Source organism: Parus major, chromosome 1A (genome assembly GCF_001522545.3).
Source record: "Parus major isolate Abel chromosome 1A, Parus_major1.1, whole genome shotgun sequence".
NCBI lineage: Eukaryota > Metazoa > Chordata > Aves > Passeriformes > Paridae > Parus > Parus major.
This window is the reverse complement of record NC_031773.1, coordinates 26,831,447-26,849,899: the sequence shown is the minus strand read 5'-3', so window position 1 is coordinate 26,849,899 and position 18,453 is coordinate 26,831,447. Positions and strand designations below refer to the sequence as shown.

At 38.8% G+C, this 18,453-nt stretch overlaps 1 protein-coding gene across 18 annotated transcripts in view; it reads right to left on the bottom strand.

Moving 5' to 3' along the window:
- Positions 1–14,933: 14,933 nt before the first annotated feature.
- Positions 14,934–18,453, bottom strand: part of NRCAM (neuronal cell adhesion molecule) — a 101,606-nt gene continuing 98,086 nt past the window's right edge. For all 18 annotated transcript variants that reach the window (XM_015628465.2, XM_015628466.2, XM_015628468.2 and 15 more), the window contains one exon: positions 14,934–18,445. In XM_015628465.2, coding sequence (XP_015483951.1) covers positions 18,208–18,445 — 238 coding nt within the window. In that variant the 3' untranslated portion in view covers positions 14,934–18,207. The remainder of the gene's footprint in view (positions 18,446–18,453) is intronic.

Below are 18,453 nucleotides of genomic sequence, written 5' to 3'. Positions count from 1 at the left end.
AATTGGCCAGATCTGGAAGGCTTGGGATGCCACCACTGTTTTCAGCAAATCCTACAAAGCTAAAGGCAGCCCACGTGCAGATGTTAGAGTCTCCATCGGCTCTGTCCCTCCAGGAGTCCCAGAGGCAGAACTCCCAAATGGCTCCTGAGCAAAGGAGGGAACACACTCTGGAAACACACAAGAGAAAAGTCCCTCTGCTGACCTTAAGTTCCATTTTAGACAGCTGCATAAAAAAAAAAAAAATAACATGGGTTTGACAGCTTCAGTTTTCAGAATTAGCACACAACCTATGCAATGATCCTCCCAAGAGGTGTCACATTCCTCAAACCCTTCTATGAGTCCTTACAGTTTTTCAGCTATGGAGTTCTAGGCAACACTGTCAAATATTTTCTGTATTTGTTTGGATAGAAGCAGTTTGAATCTTGTAGGTTAAGTACTGGGACAAGGCTGTGAAGGTTAGTAATGACTGTGAAGATACAGTGAAAAGCACTTGGAAGGTATTAGGAGGTTATACAAAATTTTTAGTGATTGTGGAAAGGCCAATAATAAAAAGATATCTTGAAGAAATAAAAAAGTCAATGAAGATGAGGAGCCAAGGCTATGTGGTTTTCCACCTGATTGGTATCTTGCATGTAGCAACTGTGGACATGTTGAGTAAGGCAGAAAGAGCCATAAATCTCACCAGATGGATAAAGATGGGGAGTTAAATGCCAGAGAGAGTTCCCAGATATTTTCAATGTTTTTTAAATGTATTTATCATGTAGTCACAACACTTCATTTATTGTATCTTTTCTACCTAGACAGAGGGGCCACTTCTTAACCTCAAGAGAGGCAGGTCAGTGTCAGTGTATATTGCTCATGCTACCTGAAAATAAAATATATCCTGTTTCAGGAGCATCCCTCTTTCTGAAATCCGTATCCTTACACTTGAAGAAAAAGAGATTGCCAAGATTGTCTGTGGATTTGGATGGTAAATTTGTATTTATCCCTGTAGAATTCAGGAAATGGGATGTTTCATAGCGGTTTTGAATAATATTATTTTAAAAGTTTTCAATTTATTTTCTTTGTGCTGCCATGTTGATAACCTGGAAGAGATGCAATATCACGTAAAATAACAACAGAAACAACTATTACACTGGTGGCCTACTAGAGGCCTATTTTATCCCATTTTTATAACATTAACATGCTCATTAGAATACATGATCATGTATATCAGATGAATGCCAAAACCCAGTAATCACACAGTCACTAGGAGCTACTCCTGCACTCCCACAATAGCTGCACTCATTTACTTCCAAACTTGTGGCTATGAGCCAGTGTACATGGGCAGCCTAAAATTATTAAACAAGGAGCTGCTTCTTCAGTTGTGAGAATCTCGCTGGCTGTAGATCTTAGGTAACTTCTGGTGCCACTAAATGAAAAGCCTGACACAATTCCTGATTCTCTGTGGGAACTTGCTTGGATTTGCTTCATTTCTCACTTAACCAGAGTAGAGCTTTCAAACCTGCACAATTTCTGTGATATTTGTAAACTGCTGATAATACAGAGCTATACTCATCAAACATTGTTTTTCATTCTGGTGAGAAAAATAATTAGCATAAGCATATGTCTTTAATTACAGTAAAAAGATTTGCTTTTCATGGTGCTAAAACTTATTTTTAATTGGATTTACAAACTGAATTAATTTTATATAATTGCCTTGGATTCTGTAGTTCAGCTGTTAAAAATCATTATCCCAGCTGGCCCCTAGCAGTCTTTCCCCATGTCTGACCAACCAGTCCTGAATACAGACACTTGTGAAGTGCTGCCTCATGCTCCAGGGGGTGATGGAAATGCAGGAAGCTATCAATAGCCAGTTCAGGCTAATGAAAGCACATCTTTGCAGGGCCTGAGCAAGCTGATGATCAGTTGTTAATTATATGGGGCAAGTTCAATGGCATTTCCCTGCAAAAGGTTATGTCTGCTTGACCATGATATCCACTCAGTTTATACACCCATTTAATTACATAACCATTTTCATACTGGCAAAATGAACCAACTCCTATTAAGTGAATAATTCAGAAATAAATGGGGTTTATCCAATCTTATCACATAAACTCATAAATAATTATCATTGTGTGTGTATGCAATGGAAATATGAATGTCTACTTACTGTTTTGGTATCTAATGTCTCTGAAAGAGAGTTCTCAGCCTGTTCCATGTAGCTCCTCTTTCCATCCTCACCTCTGCATTTCTGCCAAGTGCACTGTCTGTGACTGCCTCTGAAAGCTCCTTTGCCCACATTTTTCCTTGCTTGTGAAACTTCTCTGCACAGAGATTTTTCATTATTTATGGAAGAAGAAATATTGTGTCGTGCAACTCAGTTTCTCTTTGCTTTCAACACATCAACCATTATATATTTACTTGTATCTCATCCTGTGTGAGTTTTTATGCCTCTCTCTGTTCAGACTTGGTTCTCATTTTGTCTCTCCTTTGTCTGAATCAGAGTAACAACTCCAGACAGTAGCTGCACTTCTCTGACTCCCACATATTTTTTTTTCTCTCTCCAAATATTAGTAGTTCTGTCAAATCTCTGTCCATCTCTTTGTCTCTTGGAAAAGGAAAGTTGTCTTTGTTATAGTAGAAATAAAATCCTTTGAGGCCCATACATTTTCTGCATTTGGTAATGTACAGCTCATGAAATTGGGAAGGGACTATTTTGGACCAGTGAGAGCGTTTAAGGGTTCCTTTGACACTGCAGAGTCCAGATTTGTCTAGTTTCCAATGCAGAGAAAGAGTGCCAGTCATGGAGTGGAAGCTATCTACTCTGGTATGTTCACTTAAGGTAGAGCCACAGGAAGTGTCTTTGCCCCTGAGACGTGGTCTGAACCCAGCCAGCCCATAAACAAATGCTAAATGTTTCAGCTGCAGGTCTGTCTTCCCAGAAATCATTTTATATGTAACTATGAAAACATTCCAGTTAAGCAGTCAGATGTGTTATCATAGCACCAAGCTCTGACCCCTGGGGTTACATAGGATCTGCTGAGAACAGGGGTCTCAATAATGGTTTTTTTCCTACTCTTTACAGACCTTTATACAGCTTCCAAATCTGAATCACAGTAGCTGTATTCAGTGCCTGGAAAAACAGTTTCTATTCATTATCATCTCTCCAGTACTCCTCAGGCTGCCAAATTGCCATCAGTGCTTTTACTCTTAGTTTGTCTGTATCTTCCTGTCCCACTGGCTCAGATTCTTCTTGTGTTCTGTGTTCTTTTAGAGATGATAATTAAAAAAGATACCATGCATTTGTTTGAAATAATACCTTTTCTCAGTGGCACATCCAGCTGCAGGCTAGGGTACTGACCTGCACATCTCCTACAGCCATTCATCGCAGTACACAACTATGAAATCACACCACTGATAGCTAGGGACCCACCATGGGAGAGGGCTGTGGGACCTCACCTCTTTGCCATGCCAATTCAAAACAGAACTGGGCTCCAAGGGCACCAGAGAGTCAGGGTTTGGAGGTTTTCTTTCTACAGCTGTGTGGGCAAAACTCGAAGTTTCATGAGGTATTATTTTTTGTCCATCTCTGGATTTTGGATGATATCTAGACATTCACACTTGATAACTAAAATGCTGGGTGATGGATTGTTGCCATCAATATAATCTTGACAATTTTTGTATGATACCCATGTGTGTTTGTAGCCATTTTATCTTCTTGGGCACAATGTCAGACTATTTTTCAGGTACATATCATGATTTATGCCCTATCTCTTAGGGTGAAACTTATTTCACCAAAATAATCACAGTTTCCAGTCTACCTTTTATCAATGACATCAACTCATTCACCAGCCTAATGCTGCATTATCCCAGGAAAATCACGTTGTTGTGGTATTACCTTTCCCCAGAGGACGCTGAATTGCTTTTATTACTTCCTGCTTGAACAACTGCTAATCTCATTTCTGGAGTTCTTCCAGCAGGAGGAGTATACTTCTGACATGATGGATTCAAATCACCCTTGCCAGGATTTAACAGACTGAAATATCTTTCTTCAAGGGCAGAGATTTGATTTCCTACAGGATCTGTGATTTAAGGACAAGTGGGTTTTTTGTGCAGTCCCCTTTTATCCTCCTCTTTTAATGAACTTGCCCATATTTTGAGTTTTCTGATTCCAAATTGATAATTAATTGTACCTACAACCAGACTCCATAAAGATTTACAACCTGTAAGTTTCATGATTTCTGTCCCTATTCAAAATGTAAACTACCCAGAAGTTGTTGTTCCTGTTTTCCTGCATTAATTTTCCAGACTGTAACATTTTAGTTTGCTAACCTGAACTTCTAAATCACCTGTTTATTTTTAAGTCTAATATTCATATTCCCAAACTTTATTGATGTACAAAGAAGGTCTAGGGCCAATGAGCAATCACAGAGTTTATGAGCAATCACAGGACAAATCCGTATCGTACCCAGTATTCATCAAGGTAATACTGTGGCTGTACCCTCAAAATACACTGAAGGGACACTCCCATTTCTAAGATAAAAAATTAAATTCCCCTGAGATTAGGCAGTAAAACTGCAGCAATGAACTTGTATTAATTCAAAAAGCTTTCAGCTTTCACATTGAATACAATGCGTACAACAGGGCTCTCCTGGGCCTGGGGAAGGAAAAGAGATCTAAGGATGGTGGCAGAAGAAAGCAGGAGCCTTTCCCTTGACCACTAAAAGCTCCTCCCCACCCCCATCATTCCCCTTCTCCACCAGCCCTCACACAGTTCCTGCAGTGACAATTACATTATATGCCAGCTTGCTCAGGGATCTCTAAACAGTATTACTGAATAAATTTGTGTACCTTAACTGCTGCTTTTAGCTGGAGGTGAGTATATTTTTGATAAGAATCTGTCCCTTAAGCAGCACCCTTTCAGTTCTTGGGGAAGAAAAAAATTGAGCTGGTTCCTTCTGCTATGAGGGACTAATCCAAATAAACATCTAGAGAAGTAAGTGGATAGTGGCAAGCCCCATGGGTCCTGCTGTGTCTGTATTTCCTCTCCCAGTCCATAATGTGCATTTTTACTCTTAACAGAAGGATTTAAGACATGGGCCCGAGACTTACAGTTGGCTGCTCTTTAAGAGAATTTGGAAAATAGGGGAATATCTTATCAGTATGTCTTGTGAGAGGATAAAGATGAATTTAAAGTCAAAAGCTAAGTTGTTTTTTAAAGCAACTTAAATTGGATACAATGGGCCCAATCACATTTTTAGTATCACTTAATCACTTAAGAGATTGGGACCTCTAAAAGCCTCACTGTGCTTTTGTACCATAAATAATAACAACCAAAACAGATTCCTTCTGGTGATGGATCTGATCTCATGGAGGAAAATCAGACATAAGACAAGTAAAAAGAGACTTATTTAATTATGTTAAGATCTCTTTTCCAAGTTGCCTGAATTCTGACAGAGTTTCCCGGTTTCTCATTTTCATAAGGGGCTTGGACCTTGGTCTGTTTCCAGCCTGTTCAGTCCTACTCAGTGGGAGCAGTTTGACATGGACTGAGGAGCATCTCTGCTCTCTTTCAGTACCAGAAGGGCACACGGTGGTCAGGGCAACACAACAGCAAGCTGAACGCACTGGAAAAGTATATGGTATGAACAGTGAAAATCTGATCTTCTTTCCATTAACTTCACTACCATATAAATTTCAATTTACCCTCCCTTAAGGTTATTACCCACAGGAAGTTACTAATTTTAAGTATCAGTAGCATAAATGCATGTAGTCTGCCATTTGTGGTTTGACTATCCAAAACATAAAGCAGAGTTTTCTCAGTTCAGAGGTTTTAGTGCAGTGTGAGCCTCCAAAGGGGGCTGGATTCTGAGAAAAAACTGTACACCCAGATATTAGGTCCATTAACAGTGAGTTGCATTTCTAAATGGAGAGTGTGACTTATTTGATTATCCATTTAGTGAGAACATGATTGCTGAATACCCTTTAGAATAAAGTATTTAAATCAACTCAATTCTCCATGGATGTCTTATTAACTACTGTTTCATAGAATGGCTATTACTTGGGTCTAAAATTGTTCTTTTCCCTCCAACAAAAACCCATGTTACAGCATCACACAAGTGTACATGCAGCAATGGGTAGGCAGTTTCCTTTTAGGCTTGGACAGTCAGCCATTCATCTCTTGCTTTTTGCTTCAAGGTTAATGCTTCCTTCATGTCTTAGTGGCAATAAAGTCTTTCTAGGTGGATTTATTATTGTCTATTCATAGAAAACCAATGTGAAGATCTTATAGATTCATTTCTTTCAAAGCTGCAGAAGTAAATACATCTGTGGCAGAAAAGTCTTGCTTTGGTCACTTACACTTTTATCTCTGCCTTTTTTTATTGTTCACTCATTCACTGTTGCTTACCTATTTCCTCACCATCCTCACCTCTCCTATGCTCTCTTCTTTGGCTCTTACCCCTAAATTCTGTTGGGATGTTAATGTTTGAATCAGTGTGTACGTGAAATGTACCTTAAATTGAGTACACACACATCATTTATACTGGCCACCCCATGTATACAATACATATATATATATACATATACATATACGCTCTAATCTGTGCACTTTGTCCTGTTCATTTTTGCTGTTAGTTCACATCCTTAAAAACCAAAATTTTTTGAAAAATACACTTTAAATAGACATCTTTAATAGTGATGATTTTTTGTGTCTCAAGCAAACAATGGAATTTAATTATTGTTGAAGGATCCCTTCCCTCTGTCCACCTATCTCCCTTTCCAGGGTAGCACATTTGTCATAGTACCAGAGAAGTGCAGCTATGTGTATGTCCTCAAACTAAAGAAGATGTAGGATGAGGTGGTAGCCACAAGACCAAGGAGCACAGACCTGGTCTTGACAACTCTGAGTAGACCCCACTTTGCAGGGGATGAACTGGCTCCCACTGAGGCTCAGCCTGACCCTCCTTCCCTCTCCCCAAGTCTAAAGCTGTGGTAGTGGTACAGAATCTGCAGGATTCTTCCTGCAGCAGGATTGTAGTACATCCTGTTTGGCATGTGGAATATGAGGAGACAGCACCAAAGGGAGCCACAGCTCAGACTTTGCCCAGCTTGGGAGCTGTACCCATTGCCAGCTGGGAGCAGGCACCTCTTGAGACCCTACAGAGCACTTGCAGAACCCTTCAAGACAGCATGGTAATCAGCTGACAGCAGTTCTGTGGGGCTGGTTGGGGGCCAAGAATTGAGCCTGGACCAGGGGTGCTTCTAATTAACATTTGAGACAAATCCACTGAGACTAGTGCAGAGTCAACAACACTCCAAATGTGTGTTTGCATTAGAGCTTAGCTTTAGTTTGCTCTAATGCAGAATGATGCAAACTAACATATTCCAAAGCTACACTGAACCTTAGGAACAAGGGAAGCACTTGTTTGAATGTTCTAAGAAACTATGTCTGAAAATAGCTGGGTATATGTATATATACCCAGTGGATATACAAGCTGAATGTGGTTTGAACATACCTGTTGAAAAGGTAGGGATGCAATTGTTAGTTATCATATTACTAACAGCTGGCCACATGCAGCTCAGCTATGTGCAATTTATTTTAATCAGCAAATATTTCAATTTTATCTAAGCCCAAATATGATTTGGCCTATCACTTCAAGGTGAGCCATGTTTTCAGCTTATTAGTATCTTAGAAGGTGGAAAAAAAAAGTAGTGGCTAGATTAATGAAGTTGACAACCTTTCTTGCAAGGGTGATGCATGGACCCATGCCAAAATGGAAGCAGAATGCCTGGGGCTATTCAATCTGGACAGTAACCTTTCAATAAACATATTTATCCAGGCAAACCATTTGGAGTGAGCAGCTGTGTGGTACTTAGCTGCCAGCTGAGGTTAAACACAAAGACATTCAGTTTTAGAAGAGTTGCACTGATGCATTTTTAGTTTGTTACCTGTTGCTGTTAGGAGCAATGAAACATGGAGAGACTTACAGATCTCCTGAGCAGCACTGTGATTCACAGCCACCAACCTGCAGCATCTCAGGAATATACTCATTCTGCATGACACAAGCTCTCTCAGGATTTAACTCTCTGAGTGTTTTATGCAGTGAGAACAAATGCTTTTTTGCTTCATACAACAAAATTGCATGTGTGTATGTGTGTGGGTGGGTAGGTGTATACTCATTTCTCATTTTTTGGAGGTGAAGATCTACTGTAAAGTTAATGTGCTTAGGAAATCCATGCTGATGTCTAAATTCTGGCTCCTTTACATGGGTCTCAAGTGAACTATGAGAACTAAAAAGCCAAAAGTTAACAGAATAATTCCAAGTGTTCTGTTGACCAGCATGCAAGGTAAGAGCACAACTGTGTAACATGCAGTAAAAATATCCTGTTTATTATGAGGTCAGTAAGAAGCATTAATGGGTGGTCTATTAACAGTATATTCAGGGGTTCATTTTCAGTATTCAGTTTGGCTGTCCTGTCCACAGCTACTGCATCAACACTTATTACCCATAACAACGTAAATTAACAGAAAATCACACTATCTAGTCACTTGATTTTATGTAAGTCACAGCTTATCTTGGGAGTCAACCACTATGGCAAGACAAAAGAGAACCCAAGAATGACACATGACTCTCCACACCAAAGCATGTTCAGCAACCACAATACCTTGTTTTGGCATAAGCACTGTTCACTTGTGATCAGTAATTCTAGGCAGAATAATTCAGGAAGGATTCATGCACATAGCTCCAAGTCCTGCTCTGTCTGTGTTTTTGCCCTGCAGCAGGGTTAATGGATGCTTGTTGTGGTAGCTTGACTGCTAGAACCAACATCACATTGACTCAGAAAGACCTGGACACTGGGTGATGCTGGTTTCCCCTTTTTCTCTGACCAAGCAGGCTCTTCACATTCTGCCAAAGGAAACACATATTCTTTGGAAATAATGCTTTTTGCACGCTTTCTTTGTGTGCAAAAGTGGCTTGGGGCCATTCCCATGATGAGGAGCCTCATGACATTGGGTAGGCTGGTCTCTACTAACCTTGGTAAATGTTCATCTCTGTGCCAGTGCAAGGCTCTTTTTTCTGTGTAAGGAAAAGGGGTGTCTTGCCAACCAAGGTGGGCATCTTCACGTGTCTTTGATTTTCTATGTGGTAACACACTGTTTTTTTTGTATTTGCTGGGCTGAATTAAAGGTGCACAAAGCCTTGTTTTACTCTCTATTCCTTTCTTTTTTTATATGAGTAACTCCAGATGTGTCAGATCTTTAAAAAGTTAAATTCAAAATACATAGCAAAATATTTGTTCAAACGAAGTTAAACCAAGTGGTAACAGCCACCCTTTTTGCAGGAACTGTTTCCAGTGTGTGCCTGGTTACTGTGTGAGATGTTAATATAGCGTTTTGAAGGAGTGGAAAATCAAATGTGCTTCAAGAATTAGCCTTCCTTTAGTGACCTTTCTCCCCCATAACTCTTCCTCTCTGGGATGGTGGTAGGATTTGGCCCTGGTGAGAGCCCTGCCTCAGAACAAAGCTGGCTCCTTAAGACTGTGCGTGGGGTGCAGGAATTGTAGCTTTTGATGTGAGACCAGGACATAAACCAATGGCAAGACTTTTAGCAAGGCTACAATTTCTGCTCCTATATGCTTCACTTTAGGTTATCTTCAATAGAAATCAACCCCTAACCCTCCCATAATTTACTAGTTTTTCATTTGTCTTGAACTAGAGCAATCCATGTGTTTCATTCATTAGCTTTTATTTTGCCATTGAAGTAGCTGAACGTTGCAAATTCAGTATCTTGTGTATTTTTATACCAATTCAAATCTGAAATGAAAAGCTTCTTTGGCATTCAAATCTGAGTTACAGGGAAAGACTTGCTAAATGCAGGACTAGGTTGTGCTGATTGTCACATCAGATTTTCGACAGACAAAGTCTTATGGTATACAATAACCTTTCTCTGAACATCTTACTGAAAACCTCATCATCCAGCAATGAATAGATGTAAATCATTCTTGAAACCTATCCTTCTAGATGTATTAAAAAAAAGAAAAAGCCTGACACCACCAAAACCAGAACTAAACCTGCAGAAAAGCTTATGTGTGACAGTGAAAATTATCCTGTTTCTTCTCTTATTTTTTACATGGAACATCAAATTCCAGCCATTAAAATAGAAACTTTTATCTACAAGCAAAAAAAATACTGTAGTGATTCTCTCCAAGCTTTTATGTGTAGAATTAAAATGTGTACCCTGAGGGCAGGTCTCATAAAAACATGGGCTATGATTCTGCAATGGGCCTATTAGATTATTTTTATTATTACAAGTTCTTTGTAAACAAGTGATGAGCAATAATCTCACCAAAATTAGGTACATAATCAAAGTGTTTTGCTTTTTTAAAATTTTTAGTGGAATGTTTTTCAGTTGCAGGATGAAAAAAGTGATTTAGAAAGGAAAGATCACAGTTGTGACAGATAACTATCTCCAACACGTAAACTGGCTGTGGCTGTGATGTGCCCACTGGAGGCTGAGGCTGCTGTCATTAGTGGAGAGACCTTGACACTCTATTAGACAGTTACTCACTAAAAAATATTCATTATATTCAAAACTCTGCCTGAAGACCTGCCTAAAATGCCACAAGCACTAGTCTCAGCTGGTGTAAATGAAAGCAGCTTCAGTGGCTTTGGCAGGGTGGAGACTGCCTGCTCCATCTGAAATATCTGTCCTGGGTTTTCAGCATCTCTGCTCTCACCATCACTAAAAAGAAAAAACTTGCTAGATTGTCTTCACTGTTAATGATTAACTTGTGGCTGCACTCCCATCTCTAAAGCAGCATGCACCTATTTGTTTGGTATGATGCTGATATACAATGATTTTTCTATGGTACTGCTGGAAAGCTTCTGTTATTTTCTTAACACCTCGGGCTTTCTTATTTTATTGCCTCGAACCCTGCAACAAGTCTCCAGCTACAAAGCTGAGCACACCCTGCAGATGCTTCCCCCTTCCACCCCTCACTGCCACCACCAGGATGATGTGATGCCAATCCCAAAGGGCAGAGCTTCTGTCCTCCTCACATGAATGGGCCCTGACGTGCTGAGCTGGTTCCCGCAGGCAGAGTCTCTCTGAAGATGATGCTGTCTGACAACGTGCATCAATTCAGCATTTCTTTATCTCATTTCAGAGCAGCAGGACTCCCGGGGCTGCGACACTGAAAACGTGCCGTGTGTTACCCATCCTGATCAAAACACTTAATGGTGGTCACAGTCCCGGACACGCTCTAACAGGAGCGGCCTAAAGACTGTCAGAGCCGGGGGCGCGGAGCAGGCGCCGCGCTGAGCCCTGCTCCTGCCAGGGAGCAATCTGCTGCCTGACGAGATGTTCCCATCTTTGTGCGTCAAGACCTTAAGCTCTTCTTCTTTGACACACAGATTAAGGGCAATCCCGACAAATTCAAAAACAGATCAAGTATGGTACTTCAGTAAGATGAACTGCTGCCCTACAAATTGCCCAGCCAGGCTGCACTCATCGACTTCTTATAGGAACCTGTCCCCTCCAGTTGCACAGGTTCAGCAGCACCAGGCAGCACCTTCTCCAAAACCATCTGGGGCAGTGTAGGCTACTTATGAACTGCAAAAGCTGAGCTAGTTGGCTACACACCAACCAGGTCAACACCATTTTTAAAATCTTTCTTATTTTACAGCTGCCAGGCACACATACCAACAGACACATCTGGGAACTGACAGCCTAGCAAGACATTCGTCTGGCTTCTATTCTGCCTCGAGAAAGACTTTGGGACAGGGCTACCTGCTGAATTTCGAACTAAGCATCCCTGTCCCATAGTTCTTGCCAGTTTAGTTTTCAAACAGCAATTCTGCTCCAAATGTCTCTGCAATTTACAATCCTGATAACAAATGTTTGAATTAGAATAAGGTCATTGTTACATAGACAAACAGAATTAATGTGTTACACAAACAAATGAATTATGAACCTGTTTCCTATTCTTTTTAACCAGTATTTTATAGTGCCTTTATATATATAGATATACACATACTCACATTTACACACACACACACACACACACACACACACACACACTCTCTATATCCATTAACATGGGATGTGAACTTCAGATGCTTTGGGCTTCTGCTAACCAACAATTCTAACTTCCCTCTAGTGGCCAATTGTAAATGCTAGCGATTGAAGACTTGTCTGCCTCTCATTATAAAAAAGAAAAATCAACTTGTTTTAGAAAAAATATATATGATTTTGCTTTTGATAAAGTTTATGGTCATTGCCTAATTGTAGTAGAAAAGCACAGACTGTTTCCTTCTTAAAGCAAAACTTTGGAATCAAGCACCTGTAGTGAAAAGGACAGGAAGGAAAAAACAATCTTAACTAAATAGAAGTTCTTGCTGGCTAATTATTCAAGTTATATAAATATACCAAAAAATTATGGTTGTGTACTACTAGAAAATTAAAGCTGTAGTATTCACTTATAGGCAGGGTAACCAGTTTTCTTGTGCTTCTTCATGTGGTATTTGTACCTACATGCTATCAGATAGCCTAGAAAAGGCCTTTTTCCCTCTCCTGGAAATCAAACTATTCCTGCCCATGTCAGCATTCTTTTACATTAATCTGTACTCTGACTTGTCCAGAAACTGTTGCAATTAGCTGTCTTTTTATTTTTTCCTCTCTTCAGTTTTATTCTTGAAGAATCTCTTCAAAAATGTTAACTTTGGTTTTCCGTGTTTGGAGTCCTCATGGTGTAGGTTCTTCATCTACCAAACAGTTTGTATGGCTCCCTTGTATCTTCCTGATCTCAACAGCTTGGAAAATGCCCACTTTCCTCATATTACTAGAACAGCACTAGTCAAATTCCTAGGAAAAGGGAAAAGGATCTTTTCAGATTGCCTTGTCCTATACCTGCAGAAAGCAGGTGTTTTCCAGGAGATAGTTTCAGCTTACTTCAAAAAGTAAAGAAATTAAAGCAACTGCTTTGTGTGTTTGATTGTCCAGCTGGTTAGTATTTCACCTATGCCAAATCTACAAACTCCCTAGCAATTTTCAGTTGTTTGACAGACATTTTTAAGATTGGTAAGTCTTTCTAAGTCTCTTGGAACAATAACTAAATAAATAATTTTTAAAAAAAATCTGGAAGGAGAATGATGTCGTATTTTACGCTGTTTGTCACCAACAGATAGTGCGGTCTGGACACAGCAGGCTGTGCTGCTCCACACTAGCAAGGTCTCCTGCTCCCTCTGCCATTTGTCTGGTTTTCTCTTTTTGCTCTTCAGGCCAGCTACCCTACTGGCTGTTTCTCAAATCTCTCCAAAAAACCTCAGATATTATACTTTTGTACTTGCATTTTTCTGTCTCAATAGTTTCATTTTCACTACCCCTTCTTGCCACGTCAGACAGGCAAACTTTTCATGCCAGCATGACCATAACTCTTTCACTACATTTCATACATTGCAGAACATCTACCTGAACTATATCCTGAACACTGCCATTTAGAAAATTTAATTTGTTCCCTTAGCCCTGTGAAGTCTTGAAGTCCTTTAGATCTTTCCAAACACAGGGCAGAGGAGTGGGCTGCTATCCTCTCTCAGGTAAGATGTTGGGTTTCAAAGCCAAAGCATCCCTCTTCTGAAGTCTTTGGACATGGGAAATAAAGAAGAACCCTCTGGAAGACACATATCAAGTACAGTTTACTGTCAAAAGTAAATGTAGTTCATTCCTCAATGTAGCACAAGACCCGGTAATTTTTAAAAAGTTTGGCATCACTTTCCCTGTTTGAAAGCTCAGGTCTGAAAACCATATTTGTACAGCATGAACCAGGTATGTTTCCTCCTCATCACTCATATCCAAAATGTGATAGAAAGCTGTGCAGAATTAAATCTAATCACTGCCTTAGATTTCTGACATGATGCCGTGATGTTTTTTTTTCAGCTGGCAGGAAAACCATACTACCTTCTAAACTTCCTTATTTTAGTTGAATACTTTAGGGCAAGATGAAACAGGTCAAAAGGCTGGCTGGGTCCAGGTGACAGGAGCTGTCTCCTGCCCTGCCACTCTCCAATTTAAACAAGTGCAAACCTATTACTTGCCAGCTGGCTTCAAATTTATCCTGTGCAGCTTTCCCAAAGGGACAAAGCCAGTGCTGCCAAATTCACAAATTCACAGGGCAAACTTCTTCAACCCCAAATGAAGAATCCATCCTTCAGGTATTGAACATGATCACAATTTTTTTACCAGCTCATTTACATGTGAGCACAGTAAGGAACCTGGTGTATATTTTTGCTGCCAAAATTTATGAGAACACTGGGATCACCGTTTCTCTCCTTGCTTACCGTCACAACGGATCACATCTACTGTCTGTCATAGTCCTGTTGACATGTATTTATCTTGACAGTTTGGTCTAAAGTTTCCACTTCTCATGTACAAAGAGCAGCCAGGGATCCCTTCATTCAGATGAAATCCAGAGATTAAAACATGATTGCCAGTTGTATTTATTTTCACTCTAGGGGCATCATTTTGGGGTAGATTCCTACAAGTTCCACATTCAGTTATTTCCATCTTCCCATAAAACCAGTTGCTATTTTTGCCAACTCTCTGAAATGTTCTTTTCAAAGGTAGATGAAGGGGGAAAACAGAAAGACTGTGACAGAAACACAGGAAAGGACAATTGCTTTTCAGAAATTATTTGAATCTCATTTTCTTTCTGAATTTCTCCAAAGTTTGGTGTTTTTTTTTAGAAAAGAAGACAATTCCATATGGCAGTATTTCTTCATATATAATTCCTAGGGTTTCTGTTTTAAAATAGACCAGACATCATGAAAAGAGAATTTCCACTCTGCTTCTGCTACTTTTTTCTTTTTTTGCCACTTTGCTTCTGCTACATGGAACCATGAGAAAATTGTATTTTCCTAGGAATGATGTGAGAATAGATTACAAGAAAAATTACCATTGGGGTAGCCTCTTTAATTCCCTCAGGATTTATACAATCACTTCAGTGAGAATAAAATCAAAAGCAAAAGTATATCAGTAAAATGAAAATATAGCAACTATACGTATTAGTACACTTTGGGGAACATGCACAAATAACGTATGGATCTCCAAAAGTTGTTACTGTATGAAATCCCTCTTCCCAACTAAGCCTAGGGAACTCAGACCTCTCTTTTCAGGAAATATTCTTTAATTGAAACAGAAACAGCTTATTTCATATCTCCCAGACAATTTACATTGCTGCAAAAATCAACAGATACCTGTACAAAAACCAAGACAGACAGTATCTGAAGATAATGTGAAGATATTTGAAGATAGAAGTGCCAGAGCTGAGTCTCTGCAGATAACAGCAGCTGAAATATTCAAGAATTTCCAATTACATATGGAAAGGCTGATAGAATGGCTTCTGATTCAGTGATAAGATCCCTCTTTCAAGCATCATGCCCACACATCAACTTTTGGATACATCTCCTGAAGCACCTGCATCTCTTGGAATCCATGGCTCTCCTGCAGTCTTCTATGCAGAACAGCTGCCCTCCTGCCCAGTCTGTTTCCATTCATATATAGAATAGACAAGGTATGAAAAGAGCATTGCAATGGATTTTGTGTACTGTAAAAGATGATATCTAAAAATTCCTCACTTCATATACTATTTAAAAACAGATACCCATAAATTTATATGTCAGACAATTCCTTTAGGACACAAAATCCTTATTTGGGATCCTATATGAGGGCTCTTAATTTCAAATCAACATACTTACTTTCTCCTATCCACTCTTACACGTATGGAACATGACTATTTCAGTTCTTTTCTTTGCACTAATATGACTAAATAAATAATAAAAACATCCATGGAAGTAAAATGCAAATAGTAGATTTCAATGGGAAATGGTCAAATTTACCATTTTTTCAAATGGTAGCATGTGAAGGTATGCAACTTTCTGTAAATAATTCGATGGCAGTAATGGAAGCTCTATAACATCATGGGAACAACTGTCAGAGTTCTTTCATGCTTTTTTTCCACTTTGAATTCTTAATTACAGGATGAATCCGATGTGATTTTTACTGCTAGTGTAAACAGAACAAACAGTGAAATTTTAAAACCACATTTATTTTTAATACAAAATCTGTTGCACTATTACAGAAGTGAGCCTGTATGTTTACCCCCACATGCACAGATAATTCAGCATCTACAATTAAATAAGAGTAAAATGATATTTCATTTTTACCAAAACCATTGGCAAATCCTGTTAAGAAATGTTCTCTTTGTGCTTTGTAATCAATGTTCATATAATTCATTTCGTGTTTCGGTTCCCATTAAAAAAACTGACCAATGGAAAGCTCAAAGGTGCGAAAGAAGCTTATTACAGCTGGGTTACATTTGGGATTACTTCAATTGTGCTTTACCTACAATATATACATGAAAGCTGTAAGGTGTCCTATGGGCTAATGTAGTGCACTGGCAAAAGCTCTGAATGGTTTAGTTGGAAACTGTAGTAAATGAGCAGATCACTATTTTGTTCTCACAGCAAAAACAAACAAAAAAAAATGAAGTAGATGCTTTAAAATACCATGCACACCATTGGCTATAGTACTTCTTACACAGTACAACATAAGCTTTCTTGGTTTATTTGTCTGTAACACCTAGAAGCATATAGCATCTACGCTTTAAGTGTATTTACAAATTCAACAAAATATCTACATATAAAAAGCTTACTTAAAATTAAACTTGATGCAAGTTATGAAAAACCAATTTATTGGCAAATGAAACTGAGCATTCCTTCAACCATAGGTTGTTATAAAAATTTATATTTGGAGGTAAACATTTGATTGATATCGTATGCGAGAAAATAATTTTTTAACCGATAAGGGTAATCCTTTACCAATAAACCCTATTAGCACTTGTCAGATGGAATGCTGTGGTTCTGAGCAGTAACCCCCACACTGCTTCAGGCTGGAGATAATTACAAAGCTGCCACACTGATCAGACTGGGACACAGAGAGAAATGCGCTCTCACCAATGGAGTCAGCTGGTTTGGGTTTTTAATGATTTATTTTACCAGAGCTTGTACCTTGCTGCGTTAGTAAATAATTTAATTCTGGTTGTGGTTTGGGATTTTTGTTTGTTTATTTTCATTTTTGTTTTAAGTATTCTAAGGCCATGAAAACATGTTGTTCTGTAACTGCATAGAAAGCTTTTTTTAAAGGGAAAAAAATCATACTCTTCTTTATGTAATTTAAAATATTTTAAACTTTCCATTTTTAGCACAACAGTTTCATAACACTTCTTTTTCTTCACATTTTTCCTTTATTTGGCAATGACAGTAGTCTGCTAATCACAGTTTACTGCACCAACTGATTTAGTAGTACAGCGCATTATGGAATGCATATTGTATAAAGGCACTGAATGTACTTTGCCCTGTGTTTTCCAGAATATTTTCCCTCATTTTTAAAGTTTTTCTTTCAGTGACTGTACAAATTCCAAAATGCATTGCAATGCATATTTTTATGCCCTAAAATCAATTCAATGTGTTTTGATGTAAAAATAGAATACTGTACTGCTGTAATACTTGGTAGATTAAAAAGGTTATAAAGTAATAGGAGCAAAGAGCAGATAATAGGGTCTCATTAAGCTTCAGCAAATGCAAGTGTCATACTTAAATCATTTAGCAATTATATACTGTACATACTGTTCCTAACTGTCTTGCAAAAAGACATATGATAGCTAGACATTAAGTCACCAATTTCACAACAATGTCCACAAAGACATTGAAGTTCTATATAATACTACTATAACACTCTGACAATGAGAACGGAATTCATATCCAGGGATTCAGCTGAGGACTGCATAACAAATTGTCAAACCATGTTTTTATAGTGTACACAAGATTACCTTTGAGTTGTGTAGGGGGTTTTTTTCCATGCATTATATTGTATTCTCAACAGGAAACAAAACTACAAGTTGATGTTACTGTTTGTGTCAGTTCCTTTAAAAAAAAAAACAAACATAAAAATAGCCAAGTTTTGAACAAAATTTGAATTTTCTATTTTGATTCATAGTAACATACCACTTACTGTGTCATTATGCTGTGTACTGATATTAACCTGCATATTCTCATAGCATTAACATCTGGTGGTGAGGAGCTCCATTACCTGTGTGTTCATAGTATGAGAAGGAGGATGCACAAGTGCTTTAAGCAAACTGAAGATACGAGGGGATCGAGTTCTGTGGTTACACAAATGAATTCATGGCATTTACAGGAGAAGGAGCCTCAGAGCTTTCATTTCCTTCTGCAGGTTCTTTCTCTTTTTTACCACTATATTGTCCAATAAAGGAGCCATCCTCATTGAACTGACCATTTACACCTTCTCCATAGTCAACTAAACTATCATCACTGTCTTCTTTTTTCACAGTTCTGTCTGAAGGTGTCCGGCTTCCTTTTTTTAGAGGTTTATGGTCCTCTGCATCGCTGGAGAC